We start from the raw sequence: 22338 nt of genomic DNA on the forward strand, positions 1-22338 counted from the left end.
ACGATTTATGTTGTACCATCAATAAAAAACTTTCCGCTAGTTAAAAGGGTGCTTTTCATTTAATCTATTAAAAGAAGGACGGCAAGATCTATCTTAGTTCATCTTTTGCAAGTGAAAAAGTTATTCTCTACGATAATCTAAAGGATGATCTTGGCTTTAAGCTCAATATAATCAATGGCAAAAGTGCGGGAAACACTAATTTAATTTTCGCTGACTACCCGCCTGCCTTCACCACAGACACTTGTATATTTCTCTACGCTTCATTTGTGGAAACATCTCGGGTCGGTAATTCAAAATTTCCCCTCCTAAGAGCTCTTGAACGAAAAACCAATCAAGAACAAATTCATCACTACAATATAAAGCATCTTCAGTGTATTCCCGTAAAAACTACCTATTTGGAACTCTGTCAGTTAACAATAAGAACCGACTTGGGTGATCCCAGATCAATTTCAAAATGTTTGGCTGTTATTACGTGCCATTTTCGACCCATCGATAAACTGAAAGATGCCTAATAAAAAAGTGGTACTCACTTGCTCAGATATTGACTGCTATGTTAATACCCTTGTCCCCAGACAACAGGGCAAAGGAATGGATTATTACAAGGCTCGCTCGTCAATGTCTGGCTATGGTCTTGGTAGTTGGTTTGCTAAGCTGTTTCGCTCTTCGCTACCCCTGGCTAGAAAATATCTTGTACCAGCTGCGACGGATTTTGCATCCTCTACACTATACAATTGGGTCTCTGGCAAGGATTTTAAAAAAAGTGCTTCGGAAAATCTTAGGTCCAGTGAGCGAACCCTTGGTGAGAGATTAAAACAGAATGATAAAGGCTTAAAAAGGTCAAGAAACACTAAATCACTCATCAGTCTCTGATCAGGCCGGAAACATAAGACACCCCTCTTGTCAAAGAAAAGAAGGAAAAAGCTGATACGTAGTTTAACCAGAAGCCCCAGGAAGAAGAAAATTGTTAGATCGAAACTAGATTTCTTCTCCTAAAATGTCCTACCTACCGCATAAGGATTCTCAACCTTCAATCACCGCCTCATTGAATCTATTCAATGCCGAAAATGTTGATGTGAGTGTCAAGCATGGATACTATGAACAATTTTATCTGCAACAACCCCTCTCCGATAATATCCACTTTCAAATTTATTCCAATGAAGACTACTTTATGGACTTGTCTTCAACATTTATAGATTTGCAAATGAAAATCCGGAAATCCGATAATGCAATGCCGATTCGAGCCGATGGGATATCCTATGAAAATTGTATATTACATAATTTATTTCGTCAAATTAGTGTCTACATCAATGGCACGCTGGTGAGCACAAGCAACAATCTCTCAAATTATACAAGCTATATGCAATTTATGCTGATGATACACAAGGAATTGAGAGGCATCTCCAATGTATATGAATATATTAATTATAGTAATAGTACAGATGCACTTAAAAATGCTACAACTAGTGAATTACATCTAGTTGGAAAAAAATATCATGAAATATTTAATATACCCCAATGGCTGCCGCCCAATGTTAAAGTGGATATAAAATTGACGCTTGCATCCTACAATTTCATATTGAGAAAGGAGCTTGTTGGCAATCCTGAGGTAAGTCTCTTCATCACATCAGCAGTACTTCTTCTACACAAACAGTATTTTAAGAGTTCTGTTGCTTTGGCCGTGGATAAACTAAGAACCCATGTTAACAATATTAAACTACTTGTTCCACATACAATCACCACTCAACGTCACATTGCCATGGGGTCTCGCAGCTTCACCGATTCATCATTTATCAATGGCGAAATTCCATCGAAATTGGCTTTGGCCTTTGTAAAAAGCGCCAGTGCAATAGGATCATGGACTGAATGCCCACATAAACTCGAAATGTTTGGACTTTCATCTCTTGTGTGCAAATTAAATGGCATTCCACTCTACAATCTATCGTTTGATCAATCATATAGAACATTGTACGAGCTGACCATGAAAACCCTAGATCTTGACTCACAACTATTCGAAAATGGTATAACCGAAGATATGTCTGCTAAAACCCATGGTATCATTGTACTGGATTTGTCGGGCACACAGGATATGAGTATAGTACGTACGGGGAGTTTGCGTTTAGAGTGAACATTTACTGAACCATTGGCTGAGAGTATTGCACTAATTTCACTAAATCAATATGAAACCTATTGGGAAATTACTCCCGAAGGCAGTGTTCTACTAGACGTGGCGCCTTGAAAACCAGTCAAATAATCAGTGTATTTAATATGGACCCCTACATGTCCCAGTACAAATCCTATTGTCTACCCTCGGCCATTCTTGTAAAAATTCAATATTTCAATAATGCCTTGATTATTGTTAATAGCAGTCCGTTGACTGTGCTGACGGGTCATTAGCTGTGCATCTTTCAAACAATGAAGACGATTGAATTTTTTGATCCTCTTGGTCTACCCTATACATTCTACAAGCCCCACATCACCAACTATATTGAGAGCAGTGGGAAAACTATTGTTCAAAATTGGAAGAGGGTACAGGATCTAACGACTAAAAGCTGTGGCTTCCATGCACTACTATATTTTGTGTTCCGATGTTGCTGCAATACTTACAAGCAGTTTCTCCACAGTTATGTTGACAATCCTCGTCTGAATGACATTCTAGTGGAAAATATCCTCTCAGACCTATATAGTATTGATTTCAGTGCCCTAAGAGTAAAGTGCTTAAAAAATGTTTGTGAATTTGTTTATTAATAAAATGCATATATACATACAACAATGTCTTTAAATCTTCACTTTAGATTTCTTCATCTTCGATGTATAGGCAACTGTTGTGAACCACTAATGCTGATAAATCATTTGGATTCACTGTATATTGATCTTGATTGACTGCAAAGTCAGGGTCACATTTTCTACAGTACAATGTAACTTCACTCTTGTCATATCTCTTTGTATAGTCAATGATACAATTTGCATTCATATTATGAAATCAAGTTTCAATCTGTCTATTTGAAGCAATATCACATACAGTGTTTTCAAGTGGTGAATCACATTCCGTCACAGACAAATAAAAATCACTTGTTTTATAGTCATAATAGGTGGTGTCGTCACAGCGGTGAAGTAGAAACCAAATCGTTTTGTTACCCTAACAGTTGAATCGTAGGCCTGATTCCTCTTCCCAGAATGAATTTAAACCCACGACGAGACCAATATCGTAGAAATAAACTGAAAACACGTTTGGGATTCTTTCCAATCATACCGGGATATATATTTTCCCACTGATCACATTTATCATAGTGACAATTAGAGCACAGGTGCCCTCTAGGATGAGAGTCACACACCTCCTCAAGACATGAATTAAATACTTTAATTTGTAATTCATAGAATATATGTAATTTACAAGTATTACATAATTTGATCTTTTAATTATAGCCATAAATAAATGTACAATTATCACATATAGTCCAACATACAATAGAGTACATGAATAATGGACATATATAGAACATTTTTCGGTTTCTGATGTCAACTCACTCACAGCTAAAACGAAACTGATCCTCTTCGTTCGATAAATTCAACGAGAGGGAAATGGGGGAGAGAGGAGTAGCTCTGTGACGTTAGCTCTTTCGAATGACGGAGGAGCCATCTACATTGAATCTATTGGCAGTGTTTTCAAAAGTATATCCACAATATGATTCTGCCTTGTTCCAATTAATATATCAATAAATTGACTATAAGCATTTGAGTCACATCGTAAAAGCTTCATACAATAGTCCAATGGGGGAGAATCACTCCTCATTATATTGTCAAGTGTTCCCTGACAAGAGAGAATATCCTGCGTTTAAGAGATAACTCGAGAAAATCATCATCCAAAATCAAATGTTTTTCCATGAACATTAGATTCGATCTAATTCTCTCTTTCTCAAATTTATTCATTTTTCAATCCTTTCACTCTGACTGCTGACTCTAGACTGACCCTGATTCGTTAGCTCTAACCAGAAAAGCATGTACAATTAGTGATAGAGTTTATTGTCTTCAATATATTTCACTAATGCACTTAAAGCACATTGAACTCTATTCACATGTGCTATATTAACTTTTGCAGCGAAACATAATTGATCCTCCATTTTAAATTTGCTCAAGGATATCACATATCTTGCATATACTGCATCCCATTCCAGACAAAGCCGTGAACCTTTCGTAATTTCCACCGCAATGTTTGGTGCTCTTGTACCATTATCATCAGTTCCACTATCAACTTCTAATAGTGTAAACATTCCGCTCATCGACATCAACACAAATATATATCCAAAATGAGTAAAGCCATACTCTTCTTCTCACTCCTTTGAATTCTATTCACAGACTAATAAAACTATAGCAAAAAACCCTTTCCTTATATTCACTCCGTCGCTCATATGTAACCAGGCCTCTGATTGGCTGAGAAGGGGGATGTATCCGGCTCACTGATTGGCTGAGAAGGAAACTCGTGAACTAACTGTTTTCAGGAAAGTCTTAACATTTTGGCTCGAGAGCAACAACAACAAATACTATTTCTGGACACCATGACATTCGCCTCGAGCATGTACATGACCAAAACAACAACAAATACTATTTCTGGATCATAATATTCGCTGAGAGCGTGCACTTACAACAACAACAAATACTATTTCTGGACACCATGACATTCGCGATCGATTACGCAATCAAGTTCTCAGAAATTCACTTCCCCCTCGAGTCCTAGATCAATAACATTGTTCCCGTTAGAATTCAATGCGCATGTGCAACATTCGCCCCGGAGTTATTACACATAGAAACATCAAATAAATCGATCTTGGAAAAAGAGGTCATTGACCCCATTACGTAATCATTCTCCCTAGGGAGGCTATGCCCATATATGGACCATAAACCACGTGGTGATCGTGGGAGTTTTAAAAACAGTGTCCGGATCGGGATTCGAAGGGGTGGTGTAATCGTCGGACCTCCTGACCCCTCTCTACTGTTAGTTATCCTTCAATCACTTTCCACTATTAAAAAGGACAAAAGCACTTCTAATTTCAAATCGAATGAGCTCTTTTTTGATTTTCTACAGCATCACTATCTATAAAAACCTTATATGCCCCTAGGGCATAAATTACAACCCTTGCCCCTAGGGCTCTGAGGAGGTTATCATCCTCAAAGACCTAATTTCTAAAATTTTTAACTATGTTGAACAAAATGACAATCTAAAAATTTTGATTAGATGTGCTTGGGGAAAAAATGGGCGTGAGAGGTGGGTTAGTTGCCCACAAATCAATTTCGACTATTAAAAAGGGCACTAGCCCTTTGAATATCCAATCGAATGAGCCTCTTTTCAAGCTCCTACGACAAAGCTTTCGATAAAAATCTTATATGCCCCCAGGGCATAACTTACCAACCCTTGCCTTGAGGGCTGTGGGAGGAGTATCATCCTCTTAGATATAAATTCCGGACCTTCCAACTACTTTAACAAAATAGCTCTCTCAAAATTTTGATTGGATGTGTTTGGATAAACGGTGGTCGTGGAAGGGGTATTAGTTGCCTTCCGATCCCTTTCGACTATTAAAAAGGGCACTAGCCATTTCAATTTCCAACCAAATGAGCCATTTTGGAAGTTTCTACGACAACGCTTTCTATAAAAAAAACGTATATGCCCCCAGGGCATAACTTATAACCCTTGCCCTGAAGACTGTGGGGGGGGGGTTGTCATCCTCTAAGACAAAATTTTCAGAACTTTCAAATAAGTTGAAAAAATATTTATCTTAAAATTTTGATGAGATATGTCTGGGGAAAAGGTGAGCGTAACAGGGGGGTTATTTGCGCTCCAATCACTTTCGATTGTATAAAAAGGCACTAGACCTTTCAAGTTCCAATTGAATGAGCCTTTTTTGATGTTTCTACGACAACGCTTTCTATAAAAACCTTATATACCCCCAGGGCATAACTTACAACCCTTGCCCTGAGGTCTGTGGGGAAGGGTTCTCATCAAAAATATACTTTCTATCAGGAAATCAACTACGCTGAACAAAATGGCTCAATGGCAATGAACTCTATGGCAGTGACTTGAAGTTTGAACCTATACGAGGTTGCAACTGCCGCTGCAACCATGCTAAGTTTAAGAAAAAGGTAATCTTATAATACTGATACCAATCTAGGAATTCATGACATATGTGTAAGAACAATCTTTATTTATGATCCTTTTGACCAACACTTCATCAGAAGATTTTCTGGCCTCTACTTTTAAAACAATTTCCATATTTAGTCAAAAGACCCATTTTTAGAAGTTTTCTCAAATTCAGACATCTAAAAATGTAGTTTATGGGTTTCACTCCTCATTACCCGGATATACACCTCTACTATAAAATTCGTAAGATTATGCTCGTATCCTTCTTTAAAATTTTAGCAATATTCCATACCAAACAGCTCGGGGTAACGAACTGTAAGTAAGGAGTGACCCGACTCAAAAGAATTGTATTTTTATGCTGATTTCAAATATATAAGTTTCATCAAGTTTAGTTATACTCGTCAAAAGTTACGAGCCTTAGAAAAGTTGTCTTATTTTCGAAAAAAGGGGAAAACACCCCCCTCCCCTAAACGTCTTAGAATCTTAATGAAAATCATGCCATCAGATTCAGCGTCTCAGAGAACCCTGTAGTAGAGGTTTCAATCTCCTATCTGCAAGAATGTGGAATTTTGTGTTTTTTGCCAGAAGAAAGATCACAGATGCGTTTTTTTCCCAAGGGTAATCGTACCGACCCAGCGATTCTAGAATATCGCAAGAGGGCTCATTCGAATGGAAATTAAAAGTTCTAGTGCGCTTTTAAGCTACCAAAAAATTGGAGGGCAACTAGGCCCCCTCCCATATTCATTTTTCCCCCTATGTCACCGGATCAAATTTGGAGATAGCCAGCAGAATCCAAAAATCTAATAGCTATGTCTTTGAGGATGACTTAATCCCCCACAGTCCCCAGCGGGAAGAGCTGCAAGTTATGTACCTTGCCCATTGTTTAAATATAATATTGGTTACTGGGAAGTATTCAGACATTTTCAGGGGGACTTTGTCTGGTGGAGGGAAAGGTCAGGTGAGGGGGTTACGGGGGAGGATCTTACCATAGAGGAATTATTCATGGGGGAAGATAATTTTTCCATGAAGGGGGTGCCGGATTTCCCAGCATGATTTAAAAAACGATCAGAAATTAAATAAAAAAAAACAAGTTTTTTCAACTGAAAGTAAGGAGAAACATTAAAACTGAAACGAACAGAGATTATAACGTATATGAGAGGGTTTGCCCCCTCGTCAATACCTTGCTCTTTACGTTAGTTTTTTTAGTACTTTCAAAAGAGCTATTTATTCTACATAAACGGCCTTTGTGATTCAGGGGTCATTCTTAGAGAATTGGAACAAAATTCGAACACACGTAATAATTTCTGTTCGTTTTAAGTTTTAATGTTGAAAAAATTTGTTTTTTTTTTAAATTTAATTAACACAAACGTCTGCTGTAATTCTGTTTGAGTCCGTTGAAGTCCATTGTACACTGTAGCATGCAAGTCCCTTGGAAAATCTTAAGTAAATTAGCCATTTAAACTTCAAGATACTTATGGACTTGTTCACTGTAACGTGTTATCCCAACAGCTCTGATGGGTATAGACAAACATGGTGTGGTATTAACGGCCAACTTTTGACATTCCTGGCGCTTTATTATTTATAGTACTGACAGTTAGATATTTGTTAAAAGCCCTCACGTAAATACGCTATTAGGCTGTCTTCTACTTCTACCCTGTTTGGTGAATCTATTTAAATTTAATTCCCTTTACATTTTCAGAGCCCTATCTGAAGTGAGGGAGCACATGGAGTTTCCTAATCTAAACGGGTCGACTTCGATTCGTGTCATTAAGATCGACAGATCCAAGTTAAAAACAATTGATCCAGACCTTTGTTCGTACGTACCTGAGCTTATTTCTTTGTAAGTATTACCCTAATTTGTCAATAATATGAACGCCTAGTTTATGCTACTTTTAGTTTTGTGTTTTCCTAACGTTGCCACGGAACAAAAAAAAACTGACCCTTACAAACGACCCTTACAAACATAATGTTTTCAGGAAAATGCAATGCTCCAACAGAAAACATGCATACATAGCATGATGTGCATTAAATAAAGAACGATAAAAACTGTTTTTTATGGAGAAAAATCAACAAATTTTATTAAACTTGTTTTTACCGTTTTCTTGAACAAACCAAGATAGCTTGCAATTAAAGAATCATTCAAAAGACAAATAGAGTATTCAAAAAATAAAGTGAATGTAGCCAAACGAAAGCCCTTAGTCTCCCCAATAAGCGGAACTTCACTTCAATACCTTGGTCACTATTGTCAATAAAGGGCAAATGAATCCATGACTTTAGGTTCCCAAAATCAACCAGATCTTTATTTGATTCGCAAATAAAATTTGTGAAGCCTTACTAATTACACAGCCCTTACCTAAATTTGATTCAAACACGAGATCTGGATGAGGTTATTCACCTGTCTGAGTTAATTATTCTGGACTAAAGCAAATTAAAAAATTTAGCTAAGTTGCCACAAGGTAACCTATGGTAAATGATACAACTTAGTATCAAGCTACCATTTGTATTAATTTGTATCAGTTACCATAAGGTAAATTTTTCAATTTGATACAACTTTGCACAGTTACAAGGGAATCTTAGATTTTACAAGTGCTTGCTATGTTACAAGAGCATCTCAGATGCATTTACACTAGGGTCAGTAGCCGCTTATTAGATTTGATTTAAAATTGAGTCTGTTGTTGACATTTGGGATCGAATCTATCAAACAGTTTGTGGTAACGAACTGTAAGTAAGGAGCGACCCGGCTCAATGGTAACCGAAACTCTAGAAACTCTTTGATACCAATAGATACATCAAAAGAATCAGATTTCAATGCTGATTTCAAATATATAACTTTCATCAAGTTTAGTGCTACCCATCAAAAGTTACGCGCCTGAGAAAACTTGACTGATTTTCGAAAACAGGGGGAAAGACCCCTAAAAGTTATAGAACCTTCATGAACATCACACCATCATATTCAGCGTATCAGAGAACCCTACTGTAGAGGTTTCAAGCTCCTCTCTACAAAAATTTGGAATTTTGCATTTTTTGCCAGAAGAAAGATCACGGATGCGTGTTGGTTTTTTGTTTGTTTTTTTTTTTTTTTTTGTTTTTTTTCTCAGGGGTGATTGTATTGAGCCAGTAGTCCTATAAAACCGTGGGAAAGATCATTGGATCGTAAATCGAAATCCATACTGTCCTTTTTAACTGACCAAAAAAATTGAGGGCAACTAGGCCCCCTCCCACGCTCACTGTTTTCCCAAAGTCACCCAATCAAAATTTTGAGATAGCCATTTTGTTCAGGATGGTTGAAAATATGAGAACTATGTCCTTTAGGATGACTTAATCCCCTGAAGTCCCCGGGGTGAGGGCTGAAAGTTATGAACTTTACCCAGTGTTAACATATAGTATTGGTTATTAGGAAGTATAGGCTACATACGTTTTCAGGAGGATTTTCTGGTAGTAGGGGAGTGGGTGGGTCGGGGGTTATGTGGGAGGAGATTTCCATGAAGGAAGTTTTCATGGGGGAAGGAACATTGCTATGAAGGGGGAGCCGGATTTCCCAGCATCATTTTAAAAAAAAGATCAGAAATTAAATATAAAAAACAAGTTTTCCAACTGAAAATAAGGAGTAACATTAAAACTTAAAACGAACAGAAAATATTACGTTTACGATTGGGTTCACCCCCTAGTCAATACCTCGCTCTTTAAGCCAATGATTTTCTAGTACTTTCATAAGAGCTATTTATTCTAAGTAACGGCCTTTGTGATTAAGGGGTCATTTTTAAAGAATTGGAAAAAAATTCGAACTTTAGCTTAAAGAGCAGGGTATTGACTAGGGGGCGAGCCCCCTAATATACGTATTAGAAATATATGAATATAGAAGTCGTTACGTAAGTTAATTCGTAAGTTACGTATATTTATTACTAATAAAAACGTTCGTAAATAAAATTAAACAAGTTTCGAGAAAGCCACTTAACCAAATAAAAGTAAAATTAATTTGGAAATTTTGTTGTAGTTATTCATGTACGGTGAGCCAAAATCAAAACCTGCATCAATTCAAAAATGTTCAAAAATTAAATATAAAAAAACAAGTTTTTTTAACTGAAAGTAAGGAACGACGTTAAAACTTAAAACGAAAAGAAATTGATTCGTATATGAAAGGGGCTGTCCCCTCCTCAACGCCTCGCTCTTTACGTTAAATTTTGACTTTCTCACAACTCTTATTTTTTTTAAACAATAAAAAACTTTAGCGTAAAGAGCGAAACGTTGAGGAGGGGACAGCCCCTTTCATATACGGAATAATTTCTGTTCGTTTTAAGTTTTAACGTCGTTCCTTACTTTCAGTTTAAAAAAACTTGTTTTTTTATTTAATCTTTTTAGGACCGAATATCCATGTGTTTTAAAGCTAACGTTTCTTTTCCTCTTTTTTTATGTATTGCTAGAGGGTTTTTCTGATCGGTATTAACCTGCTAGGGATGATGTTCTTTAGCTGAACTATAAAAATAAATGACGGCAGAACAGGGAATTACAAACATTTACCCAGAGAAAGGGATGACGATGTAAAATATCAGTTACTTCAAGTTTGAAGAAAGTGGCGAACAGTTTTGGTCATGAAAATATATGACAAAGACAGTCTAGCATTTAAAATTTTGACCTAACAATTCTTTTTTCCTCGATTATACTTATAAATGACTTTTCCACTTGGTTAGGCATTTGGTCCCAGTTGGACTATAAATTGTGCTTTTATTATGCACCATAACTTGCCAGGCCAGTTTTAACTTTAGTCAGGCCAGTTTTGTTATTAGTGGGTATACAAAACAGAGGGAAGTAAAGAAATATCCTAGAAGAAAAGTTTTGGGCTCTACTCCTTTGAAAAATCATCACAGTAAAATGAAAACATTCGTAAAATGTCGGTGTTTGGACATTTGAAAGTTCATTTAATAAGACTTATTAAAAAAGTCGTCCTGTGGTGGCGCAACGGGATTGGTCTGTGTCTGGTAAGACGGGACCCGGAGTTCGATCTCAGCTGCAGGAACCCGCCTCAGGGGTCAGACTTTGAACCCAGTGACGATATTATTCGAAAGTGTTTCTTTTCGAATTATACCGAATATTAAAAAAAAAAAATAAAGGCATTAAAATTTAAAAAGTCAGATAAAGGAAATTTTCCCTTGTCACCCACCCCGACGTGCATACTTATGCTTATTGACATCCATAACAGTCCTTTTTCTAAACTCTGCTAAAGCTTATATGAGTCGCTATAGAAGCCAAATACTGAAGTTTTGCTTAATCTGCCAAATGACAATTTGCTTTCGAGTGACAAAATTAACCCAACACATACATACATACATGCGCGTATTTATAAACCAGTGGCCATATACACAAAAACAAATAAACAAAAAACAATAAAGAAAGAGAAATAACACTCAACAAATTTAGACAACAGCTTCTTTCTACACCATCCGACTATTATCTATAAAACAACCTAACGCAATAATTAGGTTCCTCGAAGTAGTCCCCAAAACACCCAGTAGCAGCGGTACATCCCCATGGAAAAATTTATCCCTAAAATTTGCCAAACTTTGGAATCTACTCAGAAAATGGTCCATCCCATCCCCAAACTCCCCACAGAGGGGGAAGGCACGCCTACTTTCCGAGCCATCTTCATCATAAGACTCCCAGTATCTTTTACGCAGTGGTATGCAATTTGCCCGCGCCTGCAACCAATACTTAAGGGTTCTCCACATTAGGTTCAGCTTCAAATAAAACTCCTCCCCATACACATCTTTAATCTGTCTAAAAAAATGCAGGCTACTAGATTTTTCCAGACCCGTTAGCTAAACCTGAATGTCTTGGTCCCGAAGGCACGATGCAAACTTACCGAGGAAATCTTCAGGTTTACCTAGAGGACCCTGCCCCTCATTCCATGCGCATGATAAACCAGCAATATCCAACAGTGCTTTAACTTGTTTTGGCCATGCTACCTTTTTGGTAAAATTCAACATCTCTGTGTAGGCCGCTTTCGCCAGGCGGTTATCAGGCAAGCGCGTAACCTTTAACTAAAACTTAATCATTTGTATAGTCCTCATATGACGTAGATCCTGCAAAGCCAAATCACCTTTTAGGACCAAACTGCTAAAACTATTTTGGAGGCCTATAACTCTTTTAAAATACATAAGCTGCAGATATGCCAGTTGTTTTACCGTAGTAGTTCCCCACAACTCACACCCATAATGGGCAACAGGTAGGACTTTTGTCATAAAAAGGTACTTATGCATCTTCATATTTTTTATTCCCATGATATGCTTTTGGCGAAGTTGAGCACAAGCAGTTGCCCTACCACGTGAAATCATCAATTTAATGTGCTTGGTCCAATTCCCATTTGCTGCGACCATCCCAGATATTTATCCCAGATATTTATACTTTGGGGTCACTTCTTGCCTCATCTTTATAAGTAAAGAAATGATCCTGAGGTTCATTGGGCTTCCTACTTTGGATGATGACAATCTCTGTCTTACATGCGTTCAGCTTCAACTTCTTCGATTGTAGGTAAGATTCAGTTAAATTTAGAAGAGTTTGGATTTCCTCGGCTGATCTGGCCACTAAAGCTGTGTCGTCAACGAGCAGAAAAAAAGAAAATAGGGTAATCCCTAGTGATCCAACTCGGGCCCCTCTCATTTCAAGGAACTCTGCAAAATCATTGATATACAGACTAAAAAGCTTCGGTGACAACGTGCATCTTTGGCGAACTCCTCTGAAGGTTCTGAATGGCCTAGATACACCTTTTTTAACAAATTTATCTCATACATATTAATTAATGACATAATAAAAGGCCTGGGTAGGCATATCTCAGTATGGTAACAGAATAAAATAGGTCTATCAATACTATCAAATACCTTTTCAAAGTACAAAAACGCGACAAAAAGCCTACCATTTCCTCTGCAATATTTTTCAATAAGTGCCTGGAGTGTAAATACACGATCTGTAGTTGAATAATCCTTTCGGTATCCTCCTTGGGTCTCACTGACAATATTTTCCTTTTCTAGCCACAGCCCTAATCTACCATCAAGAACCTTTTCCAAAAATTTACTAATTGCTGGTACTAGACTAATAGGGTGATAGTTACCATGCTTCATCCGGTCACCCTTTTTAAATAACGGCATTATAACCGACATATTCCATGCTGTTGGCCAACTAGATGAAACTAGGACCACATTATACAAAGTTAATAGAACTGGCAGCAGGGGATCGATTAATTTCTTATACATTGTTGACGGAATTCCATCAATACCCGGCGAAAATCCTCCACGGTGGCTCTTGATGGATTGTTTCAGCTCACTCTCTGATATTTCCTAAATTAGCTGGTAAGAATGCTCTGGGAGGGGGAATTCACTGACCACTGCATCTATCGGCTCATTATACACTTGCGGGTAGATGGGTGCCTGGCCAGTGAGTTTCTATGATTCTCCAGGTCTTCCAAATAAGTCGGCCAAGAGTTAACTTCTGGGATCATTTTTGATTGGTCGCCTGGCCCACGTAAATACTTCCAGAATTCCTTCATATTGGCCGATCTATAAGCTTGAAAACACTTCTCTTGCTCTTTAATTTCTTATAATGCTTTCCTCCTCCTTACTAAAGCCTTGTGTCCTTTTCTAGCTAATCTAAATGTTGATAGGGCTTCCTGTCGTTGCTCTGGGCCATTGGCATTTTTTACCTTATTTAATAAGCTAAATAGGCACAACTTACTAAGTTTGCAATCATTATCAAAAGGACCCATTTTTGGCGGCATTCGTTTCAGGGCCCAATCAGCCTCTTCATGGAGGAGTTGTGACAGGCAGCCAGTAATTATTTCAGGGTCCGAAGAGGGTTTACATAAACCCTTTAACTAACCCAAAATCTCTTCTGAGCAAAACTTATCTTTTAGCGTTTTTGTTTCTTCATCAGTCCAATCTTGTCGTAACCGCCTTATAGCTTGAGCTCGGGATATACGGCTAGAATGAGGGAGAGAAGGAACATTAAACATCTTAGAAAGTTGGAGAGAAAATTTTATAGGAAAATGATCCGAACCCAGCACGTGGAAATCCTCAAAATCAACAACACAGGCAGCGAACTCCACACCCACCAACGCGCAATATATAACACTGGGATTTGGCCCGGAAAAGCATGTGTACTCACCTCTACCTCTGTCCTTACCAAATCTTCCATTACAAATTGCTAAACCATTCTCCTTGCAGTATGCCAATAAATTTCTTCCCCAAATATTCATTCTTCTAGACTGATCGTTACTGCTCCGTGGCTTCTCAAAGACCTCAGAAAGGACGTCCGCATTATCATCTAGAAAAAATTCAGGAGTTATCTCTAATACATTCGAAGTATAGGTATTAAAATCCCCTACTACAACCAGACGGTCCCCCGGAAACTTCTGCGGAATCAATCGCGTTTCTTCGTGTAGTATAGTCCACCTGTCTTCAGACGAGTAAGAACTATATTGTGGTGCTAGATATACAGAACCTACAATTAAAAAAGTACTCTCACACTTAAATCTACCCCACATTATATTCTCTGATTGGGTCGCGAGTCTCACTGCAGAAGAAAATGACGTTTGGCTAAAATACATAACCACACCACCATAATACCGACTATTCTTAGAAACTTTTCTATTCAATGCATAAAAGGAATAAGTATGTAAAGGGGGGCACTGCAGATCATCCTTACAGTTATGCCAAGACTCAACCACATAAAATATATCCAGATCTCTCAATAATACTAATGATGTTTGTTTCTCGTTAAAACCTTGAATGTTCCAGCACCCAATATTAAGTTCGCGATAAACAGACAAAGGTAAAGGGCCACACCGGTCCTAATCCTCGTTCTCGTCACTCATCACTCATCGCCTCGTTCTCTCAGAAGCTATAATGCTTATCCAAAGAACGAAAAGTCATTTGTAACTTTAATCCTCTACTAGACACTTTCGCAATCACCGAATTAATTATATTTTCAAACAATCCAGGTCAACTATTTCACATAGATGTTTACGATTTGAAATCTAGTTCGACACATGAAACGAAGAAGATGAAATCTTGTATTGTGCGCAATAGAAAAAAACAATTTCAACAATAGAATTAAATGCTTCTTCCAGTAAAATGTATGCGATGACCCTGATAATTTGTAATTTGGCTTATTGGAACCGACTGTTCATATCTTCCATACATTCAGGGAAGGATGAAGAGGGGATGTAAATATCACGAGAAATAGTGATAAATCACTAGGGGTGGCAACCTGGTCAAGACTGACTAGTTCTGTTAATTTCCAACTGTTGAGCTGCACCAGCAGCTATATCCATGTCCTCCACTCCATTTCACGTCTTCTTAGTAAATTCTTAAATGGCTTCGCTACTTTCCTCTTTTTCTTGTAAAAGCTGTCACTCGAACTTATGCAAACTCAAATTTCTTCCGAGATTAATGCTTATTTCACACTGGTTGAGTAGGCCATTGTTGTAAGTCGTAATAATGTAAACTTGATTCTGGTTGGTGGATTATTTTTATCTGGCCAATCATAGACCATTTTACATCTTTGGGTTCAAATCTTCTATACATTCACGCAAGGATGAAGAGGGGGTGTAAAAAAAGAATCTAGCTCTTGAGGCTGGATTTTTTTAGTGCTGCCAGTGTAAATTTTCACTTTCCCTTACCTTTCTTGTATTCCGGAGGTTATTTTGTAACGGTGTTTTTCAGTCTTGTATTCCAAAACAATTGCTCTTCATCGGCATTTGAATGAGTGAGTGGATAAAATGGCTACAAACACCCTCTATGTTAATTATTTTGAAAATAAATGATCTTCGTTCAGATTTAACTAAACGTTAGTTTACTAGTACGGGAAGAAGTTTCTCAGATTTTAGGAAAAGTTTTTGAAACTCCTTAAAACGATTTAAAATTAAAAGAATTAGTATACCTTTGAAATTGCCGTTTTCAAAAAGCCTAAACTGAAGGTTTACAGGCCTGGAAGAGCAAAAAAAACACGTTGTATGTGTCTATCTGTTTTTCTTTCCCCTCCCCCACCCCCAAAGTGTGGATTTGGAAAAGAAACAATACACTGAACGGTAATTTATGAATCTAGCTGATCATCAGGCTTAAAATTTTATGTGGTTTACAACTGTTAGAAAGGGTTTCAAACACAAAAAAAAACGAGTTAATAAACAATTTTAGTTTAACAGTTCCACTACTATGATGAAAACGTAACGTTTCCAGCATCATAGCATCTATAGAATTTTTGGTTAAAAAATAATGCAAAAAATTATGAGCATAATGTTCTCGGCAATCTTATGTCAGTGGTGGAACTATTAATGTGATTCTATTTGTGTCGAGATCTGCCAGACATTCTGTAAAAGTTCTTTCATCCATAAATCTGTGAAGATCGAAAATTTATATTTATTTTTCTTAGCTAGTCACTTATTTATTTGGATCGCATGTGCCAAAATATACTACCGGCGTGCACCTGGTTTTTCTCGCACCTCGTATCTGCCATGCTGCTTAAATTTTGGCCAGCTAGAACGGCAAATTACATGATTAGACGAGGCAGAAATTACCCTTGACTGTAGGGTGTTATTTTGACAAGAATTTTAAAGTGTAACTTGCACTTGAAGAATTTTTTTGTTTAAAAAACAAAAACTCTGAATTTATACATATATGGTAAAAAAAAATGCAGGTAATAGTTGCAGTAATAGGTGCAACCTAGTAAAGAGCGAACCAGAACCCATAATAATCAATAATATTAAAGGAGTAACAAAGAAAAATCCATTTTTATGATGAGAATGGACAAAATTAGTAGATAGAAAAAAAAAATTCCTGGGCTCTAGCTCAGCTCATGGCTCTTATAAAACCAAACCGACTTCTTAACTGTAGTCCTCGAACACCCCCCCTTTAGTGAGGCACTTGTGCTAAAAATTTAGAGAACATTTCCCTGCGATCCTGCCATCCTTTGGAGACACTCCTTAAATATGTCTGAGCCATAGCCTGGTCGCAAAAAGCAATTTCAGCATCTACTTTTTCTAACGTGACTTATGAATGGAAGTCGAAGCAATATTGTGTAAATTCAACATTAGCTGCACTGACCATGCAGGCATAAAAAGACTACAATTTAAGAGAAGAGCGGAGAAAGGTCTGCATGCAGGAGTAGGAGGGCTTCTGGGCCCAGGTCCTCCCGAAGTCCTGAAATTTTCTGAGTTTCTGTTCATTGAAACTATTAAATAATTTTGTCTTATTAATCCACCTCGCTAAAAATAAGTCAATACATGGTTGGGGGGGGGCTAGGATAATTGTAGTTAAGAAGTAGATTTGTTTTTATAATTGTCACGAGGTGAGCTTGGGCCCAGGAACTGTTTTTTAGTTACCAACTTGGCCCCTTCTCATTCTAAAAATGAACTTTCTTCCTTACTCCCCTATTTCTTGCAAAGCTTGAAATTTTACATCCAAACGAGTTCCAGCCTTGAAGAACGAAATTTAAACTTGGTTTAGAATCTAGTTCGAGCCCAAAGAGCTGATTAGAATCGGGGAAGAGTTTGTCGGAGAGTTTGCCTCTACAATAGATAAAAAGTGGTTTTATTTGTATAACAAAGGAACTTTATGAGTCAATAAATAGTTTGTTCTGGGGCTTTATCTGATTTTTAGAATATAACATTGCTAGCACTCCTAATTTACAGTCCAGTAATGTCAGTTACTTTAATTGTTGTTACTCACAAATTTTCTTAGGTAGCAAAAAGTTAATATCCCGCCTCTTTAGTTGACTTCATTAACAATAATACTGTTATTACTAACGTTGCTTAAAAAATTGAGAATTATGTTTGGCTTTAAATTAGCTTAAAAAAAACAACCAGAGATTAAAGCTGTCCTATATGCTACTGGGTACTTATGTCTTATAGCCACCACACTCAATTCTTGGTCCGAGTAGAACCGGTTTCTTTCTGTAGTTCAGTATGTACTCGGTGATAATCAGCTTAGACTGAGAGAGAAACTACAATGTAGGTATATTTTAATTAGATATTTTATATATAAAGTTGGTATTTTGGTTAGACTAGGAAACCGTTTAAATATCATTTGATATAATGCGTTCTGGTCGACCTGATTTCCATAATTCTCTATTGTAGTTTCAATAATTTTGCTACTAAAGTATTATACTTTCACCATATTTAGGTATATTTCATTAGTATTAACCTAGTTTCACTTTTTGAGTGTGGTGGCTATAAGTTATAAGTAACCGTTACTGTTTTGAAATAATCTAGCAAAGAATATCATACCTCCCAACTACAAACACTAATGCTGCAGTTGGATGCCTTAAATGAACCTTTTTATTTTAGAGAACTGCGTTCGAATCAACTTTCTGGAGTCCCAGATCTTGGACAATGCCACTTTCTTCGCGTTTTGTAAGTTGATTTTGCATATTATTAAGATTACTAAGTGGATGAAGGCGTTATTTAAAGCTTTGCTACCTTACACTGTTGAAAAAAGTCACTTTTTTTATGAAACTACGTCCTTTTACAATTCTCATGACGATCATGGAGCAATATAAACGAAACTTGCGATATATGTTATATTTCCCTTGAGCATAGATTTCAAGATGTTAGGGTATTACTTGCTATTTGAAAATTATGGTCTGGAGCTTCAAGATGCCTGACACTCAACTAAGAAATATATTATGCTATCCTCTGTAGTTTTACCAATTGGGAGATACTAATCCCTTTCAGTACCATGTCCAGACCTTAGATTAATGTTCATCTGGGACCAAATTTTTAAGTTTTTGCTGGACATCAAGTTGAAATAACAATTAAACCAAAATAAATCTTAAAATACTATAACGATTCAGAGTTTCAAAACTCCTTTTTGATTCTTGTCCGATTTGCGGTTTTAATCTTCCAAAGTCTCATAAAATTGGTTATTAAACTTAAAACTATAGCTCGTCTCTAACCGAGACTATCATTCCAACAGAATATGAGGCCAATCCTCCTAAGTAATGATTTTATGTAATGATTTTAAGTAATGATTAAGTAATGAGTAATGATTAAGTAATGATTTTAAGTAATGGTCTTACTCCTCTTCGTGGAAGTTCAGCTTACTTTTTTAAATATTTTCTTACCAATATCTCTCTCTAACAGTTTTATATAGCTTATATTTAGTGTATCTAATGTGTGACCTTATGATTGGAAAAAAGGGAATACTTGGGCTATACACCATAAGGTAACCAAACAGTAGCGCAGCTACGTCGTGCGTGCGTACGTGTGTCGTGCGTGCGTGCTATAATATCAAATTAATGCTATAGCATTGATTTGACAGACAAATTCGTATATCGCACATCTTATCTATGTATGATCAAAAATAATAACCTACGCCTAGTTCCCATTGAATTCCTGGTTATGGGTTGTTGGGATTAAACCCATAAGACTTTCACATTGTTGAACTTATATTGGCTGAATTTGAAGTTTCACCTCCTCTCCCCAAAGTTCCTTGGAGATTCCGAAAAAGATACCAATTGATCTGCAGATCACTGACCTTCAAATTTTTAAATTTTCTATTCGAGAAACGACCCTAGTCCTCAAAACAACTGTAGATGAGACTTTGCCTACAATGAACTCGAACTTAGAATGCTCCTACTATTTTTTCTTAAACATATTGTAAGTCAAACATTTATACATTTCACTTTTTAGCAAAGCAGAACCTTTGAAATATAATTGCTCCTATAAATCTTGTCTTGCACCTGACCTTGGAAAAACTGTCACTTCTGTCTTCTTAACATTCAAACTCGAACTGTTCATTTTTAAGACATTTGAAAAGTTTATTTATAACAAGAACAAAAATCTTAAAATTCTCGAGAATTTCTATCAAAATTTTATGAACTCTTTTCACTTTCTCTCCAGCCGCTTTCTCCCGAGTCTGCATCACCAGGCGGTTGCAGTGTTAGACTATCTTTTTTACGGTTGGCATACTGTTTCCAATTTGACAGTTTATCCTTGCACTGATTGATGGTTAGTTCAATAAGCTCTCTTATATTTTTTTAATTTCACTAACTTCTGAAAACATGGTCCTGCAGTCGGTGCACGTTATTTATTTCTCATTTTCTGTATATTTTCCCATTTCGCGATGTGGGCTCGGCAACAAAGTACAAAATTTTACCATATTTCAGTATAACTTCTACACGGATGTTACAAACCAACGTCACCTACAATACCTCACACTGGAATGCCTGAAAGGCACGAAGCATCTTTTCAGAATCAGTGAAGTATTTTGGTGCTGATATATTTGTCTCCATTTTTTTAGACATAGGCTCTCCTCCCCTGTCTTTATGAGACTCTTCTACAGTAACATTAGATTTTGGATCGAAGTCCGTCAAGTATTAAATGAGTGTTTAGGTTTTTCTAAGGTAGGCTTCGTTAGAATTTGAGCAACTGCAACATTGATGTTCATCATCTTAAGGGTTCATGATTAGAAATTTCCTTGACCTCCTCGTAGTGGTTCTCATAAAGATGTCGATCAATCGGTAGCATTTTGTCTATTTACAACTCTGCCATTGGAGAGTTTCAATTTTTTTTTTTTTTTTTTTTTTTTTTTTTTTTTTTTTGATTAGGTTGCCACTTTGAGTTTATATAAATAGTATACAGTAACTGAATACTAACGTCGAATAAGTATTTGCTAATCGTTAACTGGGAATCTGACTGTACAGCAGCAAAGAGCAGCTGCCTCTTTTAAGATACCAATCAGCATTTTCTAGACAGATAATTGTTAAGTTCGCTTTTAAATTTAAATGAATTGCATTTAAATGACTGCTACGTATTCTTCGACAAATAGGTACTGATTACCTCTTACTGCTCAGCTTATATAGAATTAAATAAAAAAAACAAGTTTTTTTAACTGAAAGTAAGGAACGACGTTAAAACTTAAAACGAACAGAAATTATTCCGTATATGAAGGGGGCTGTCCCCCTCCTCAACGCCTTGCTCTTTACGCTAAAGTTTTTTTATTGTTTAAAAAAATAGAGTTGTGAGAAAGTCAAACTTTAGCGTAAAGAGCGAGGCGTTGAGGAGGGGACAGCCCCTTCATATACGGAATAATTTCTGTTCGTTTTAAGTTTTAACGTCGTTCCTTACTTTCAGTTAAAAAACTTGTTTTTTTTATTTAATTTTTGAACGTTTTTGAATTAATGCAGGTTTTGATTTTGGCTCACCGTACATGAATAATTAAAACAAAATTTGCATATTATATTTGGTTAAATGGCTTTTTCGAAACTTGTTTAATTTTATTTACGAACGTTTTTATTAGTAATAAATATACGTAACTTAGAATTAACTTACGTAACGAACTTCTATATTCATAAATTTTTAACACGTATATTAGGGGGTTCGCCCCCTAGTCAATACCCTGCTCTTTAAACTATAGTTCGAATTTTTTTTCCAGTTCTTTAAAAATGACCTCTTAATCACAATCAGTTGATCAGTTGAAAAACTTGTTCTTTTTTATTTAATTCCTGATCTTTTTCTTTAATAATGCTGGGAAATCCGGCGCCCCCTTCATAGCACTGTCCTTCCATATTGCCCCCGACCCTCTCCTTCCCCCACCTACCAGAAAAAATCTCCTCTGAAAAAGTCTGTATACTTCCCAATAACCAATACTATATGTTAACATTGAGTAAAGTTCATAACTTTCAGCCCTCCCCTGGGGACTTTGGGGGATCAAGTCATCCTAAAAGACATTTTTATCATATTTTCGACCATGCTGAACAAAATGGCTATCTCAAAATTTTGATCGGGTGACTTTGGGAAAAAAATGAGCGTGGGAGGGGGCCTAGTTGCCCTCCATTTTTTTTGGTCAGCTTAAAAGGGCACTAGAACTTTTAATTTCCGTTCCAATGAGCCCTCTCACGATATTCTAGGACCACTGGTTCGATACGATCACCCCTGGGGAAAAAAAAAAAAAACAACAAAAAACCACCAAAACAAATAACCACGCATCCGTGATCTTTCTTCTGGCAAAAAATGCAAAATTCCACATTTTTGTAGATAGGAGCTTGAAACCTCTACAGTAGGGTTCTCTGATACGCTGAATATGATGGTGTGATTTTCAGTAAGGTTCTATAACTTTTAGGGGGTCTTTCCCCCTTTTTTTGAAAATCAGCCAAATTTTCTCAGGCGCGTAACTTTTGATGGGTAGCTCTAAACTTGATGAAAATTATATATTTGAAATCAGCAT

The 22338-nt window shown here is 36.8% G+C and overlaps 1 protein-coding gene across 1 annotated transcript in view; it reads left to right on the forward strand.

Annotated features, from left to right (window-relative positions):
* LOC148955584 (lutropin-choriogonadotropic hormone receptor-like) overlaps nt 1-22338 on the forward strand; it is a 225834-nt gene that overhangs the window by 95018 nt on the left and 108478 nt on the right. Inside the window, exons 4-5 of the mRNA XM_089107687.1 lie at nt 7830-7970; nt 18459-18524. Coding sequence (XP_088963813.1) covers nt 7830-7970; nt 18459-18524 — 207 coding nt within the window. The remainder of the gene's footprint in view (nt 1-7829; nt 7971-18458; nt 18525-22338) is intronic.

Source organism: Artemia sp. Qi Xiang Cuo, chromosome 2 (assembly GCF_049724085.1).
Source record: "Artemia sp. Qi Xiang Cuo chromosome 2, ASM4972408v1, whole genome shotgun sequence".
Classification (NCBI taxonomy): Eukaryota; Metazoa; Arthropoda; class Branchiopoda; order Anostraca; family Artemiidae; genus Artemia; species Artemia sp. Qi Xiang Cuo.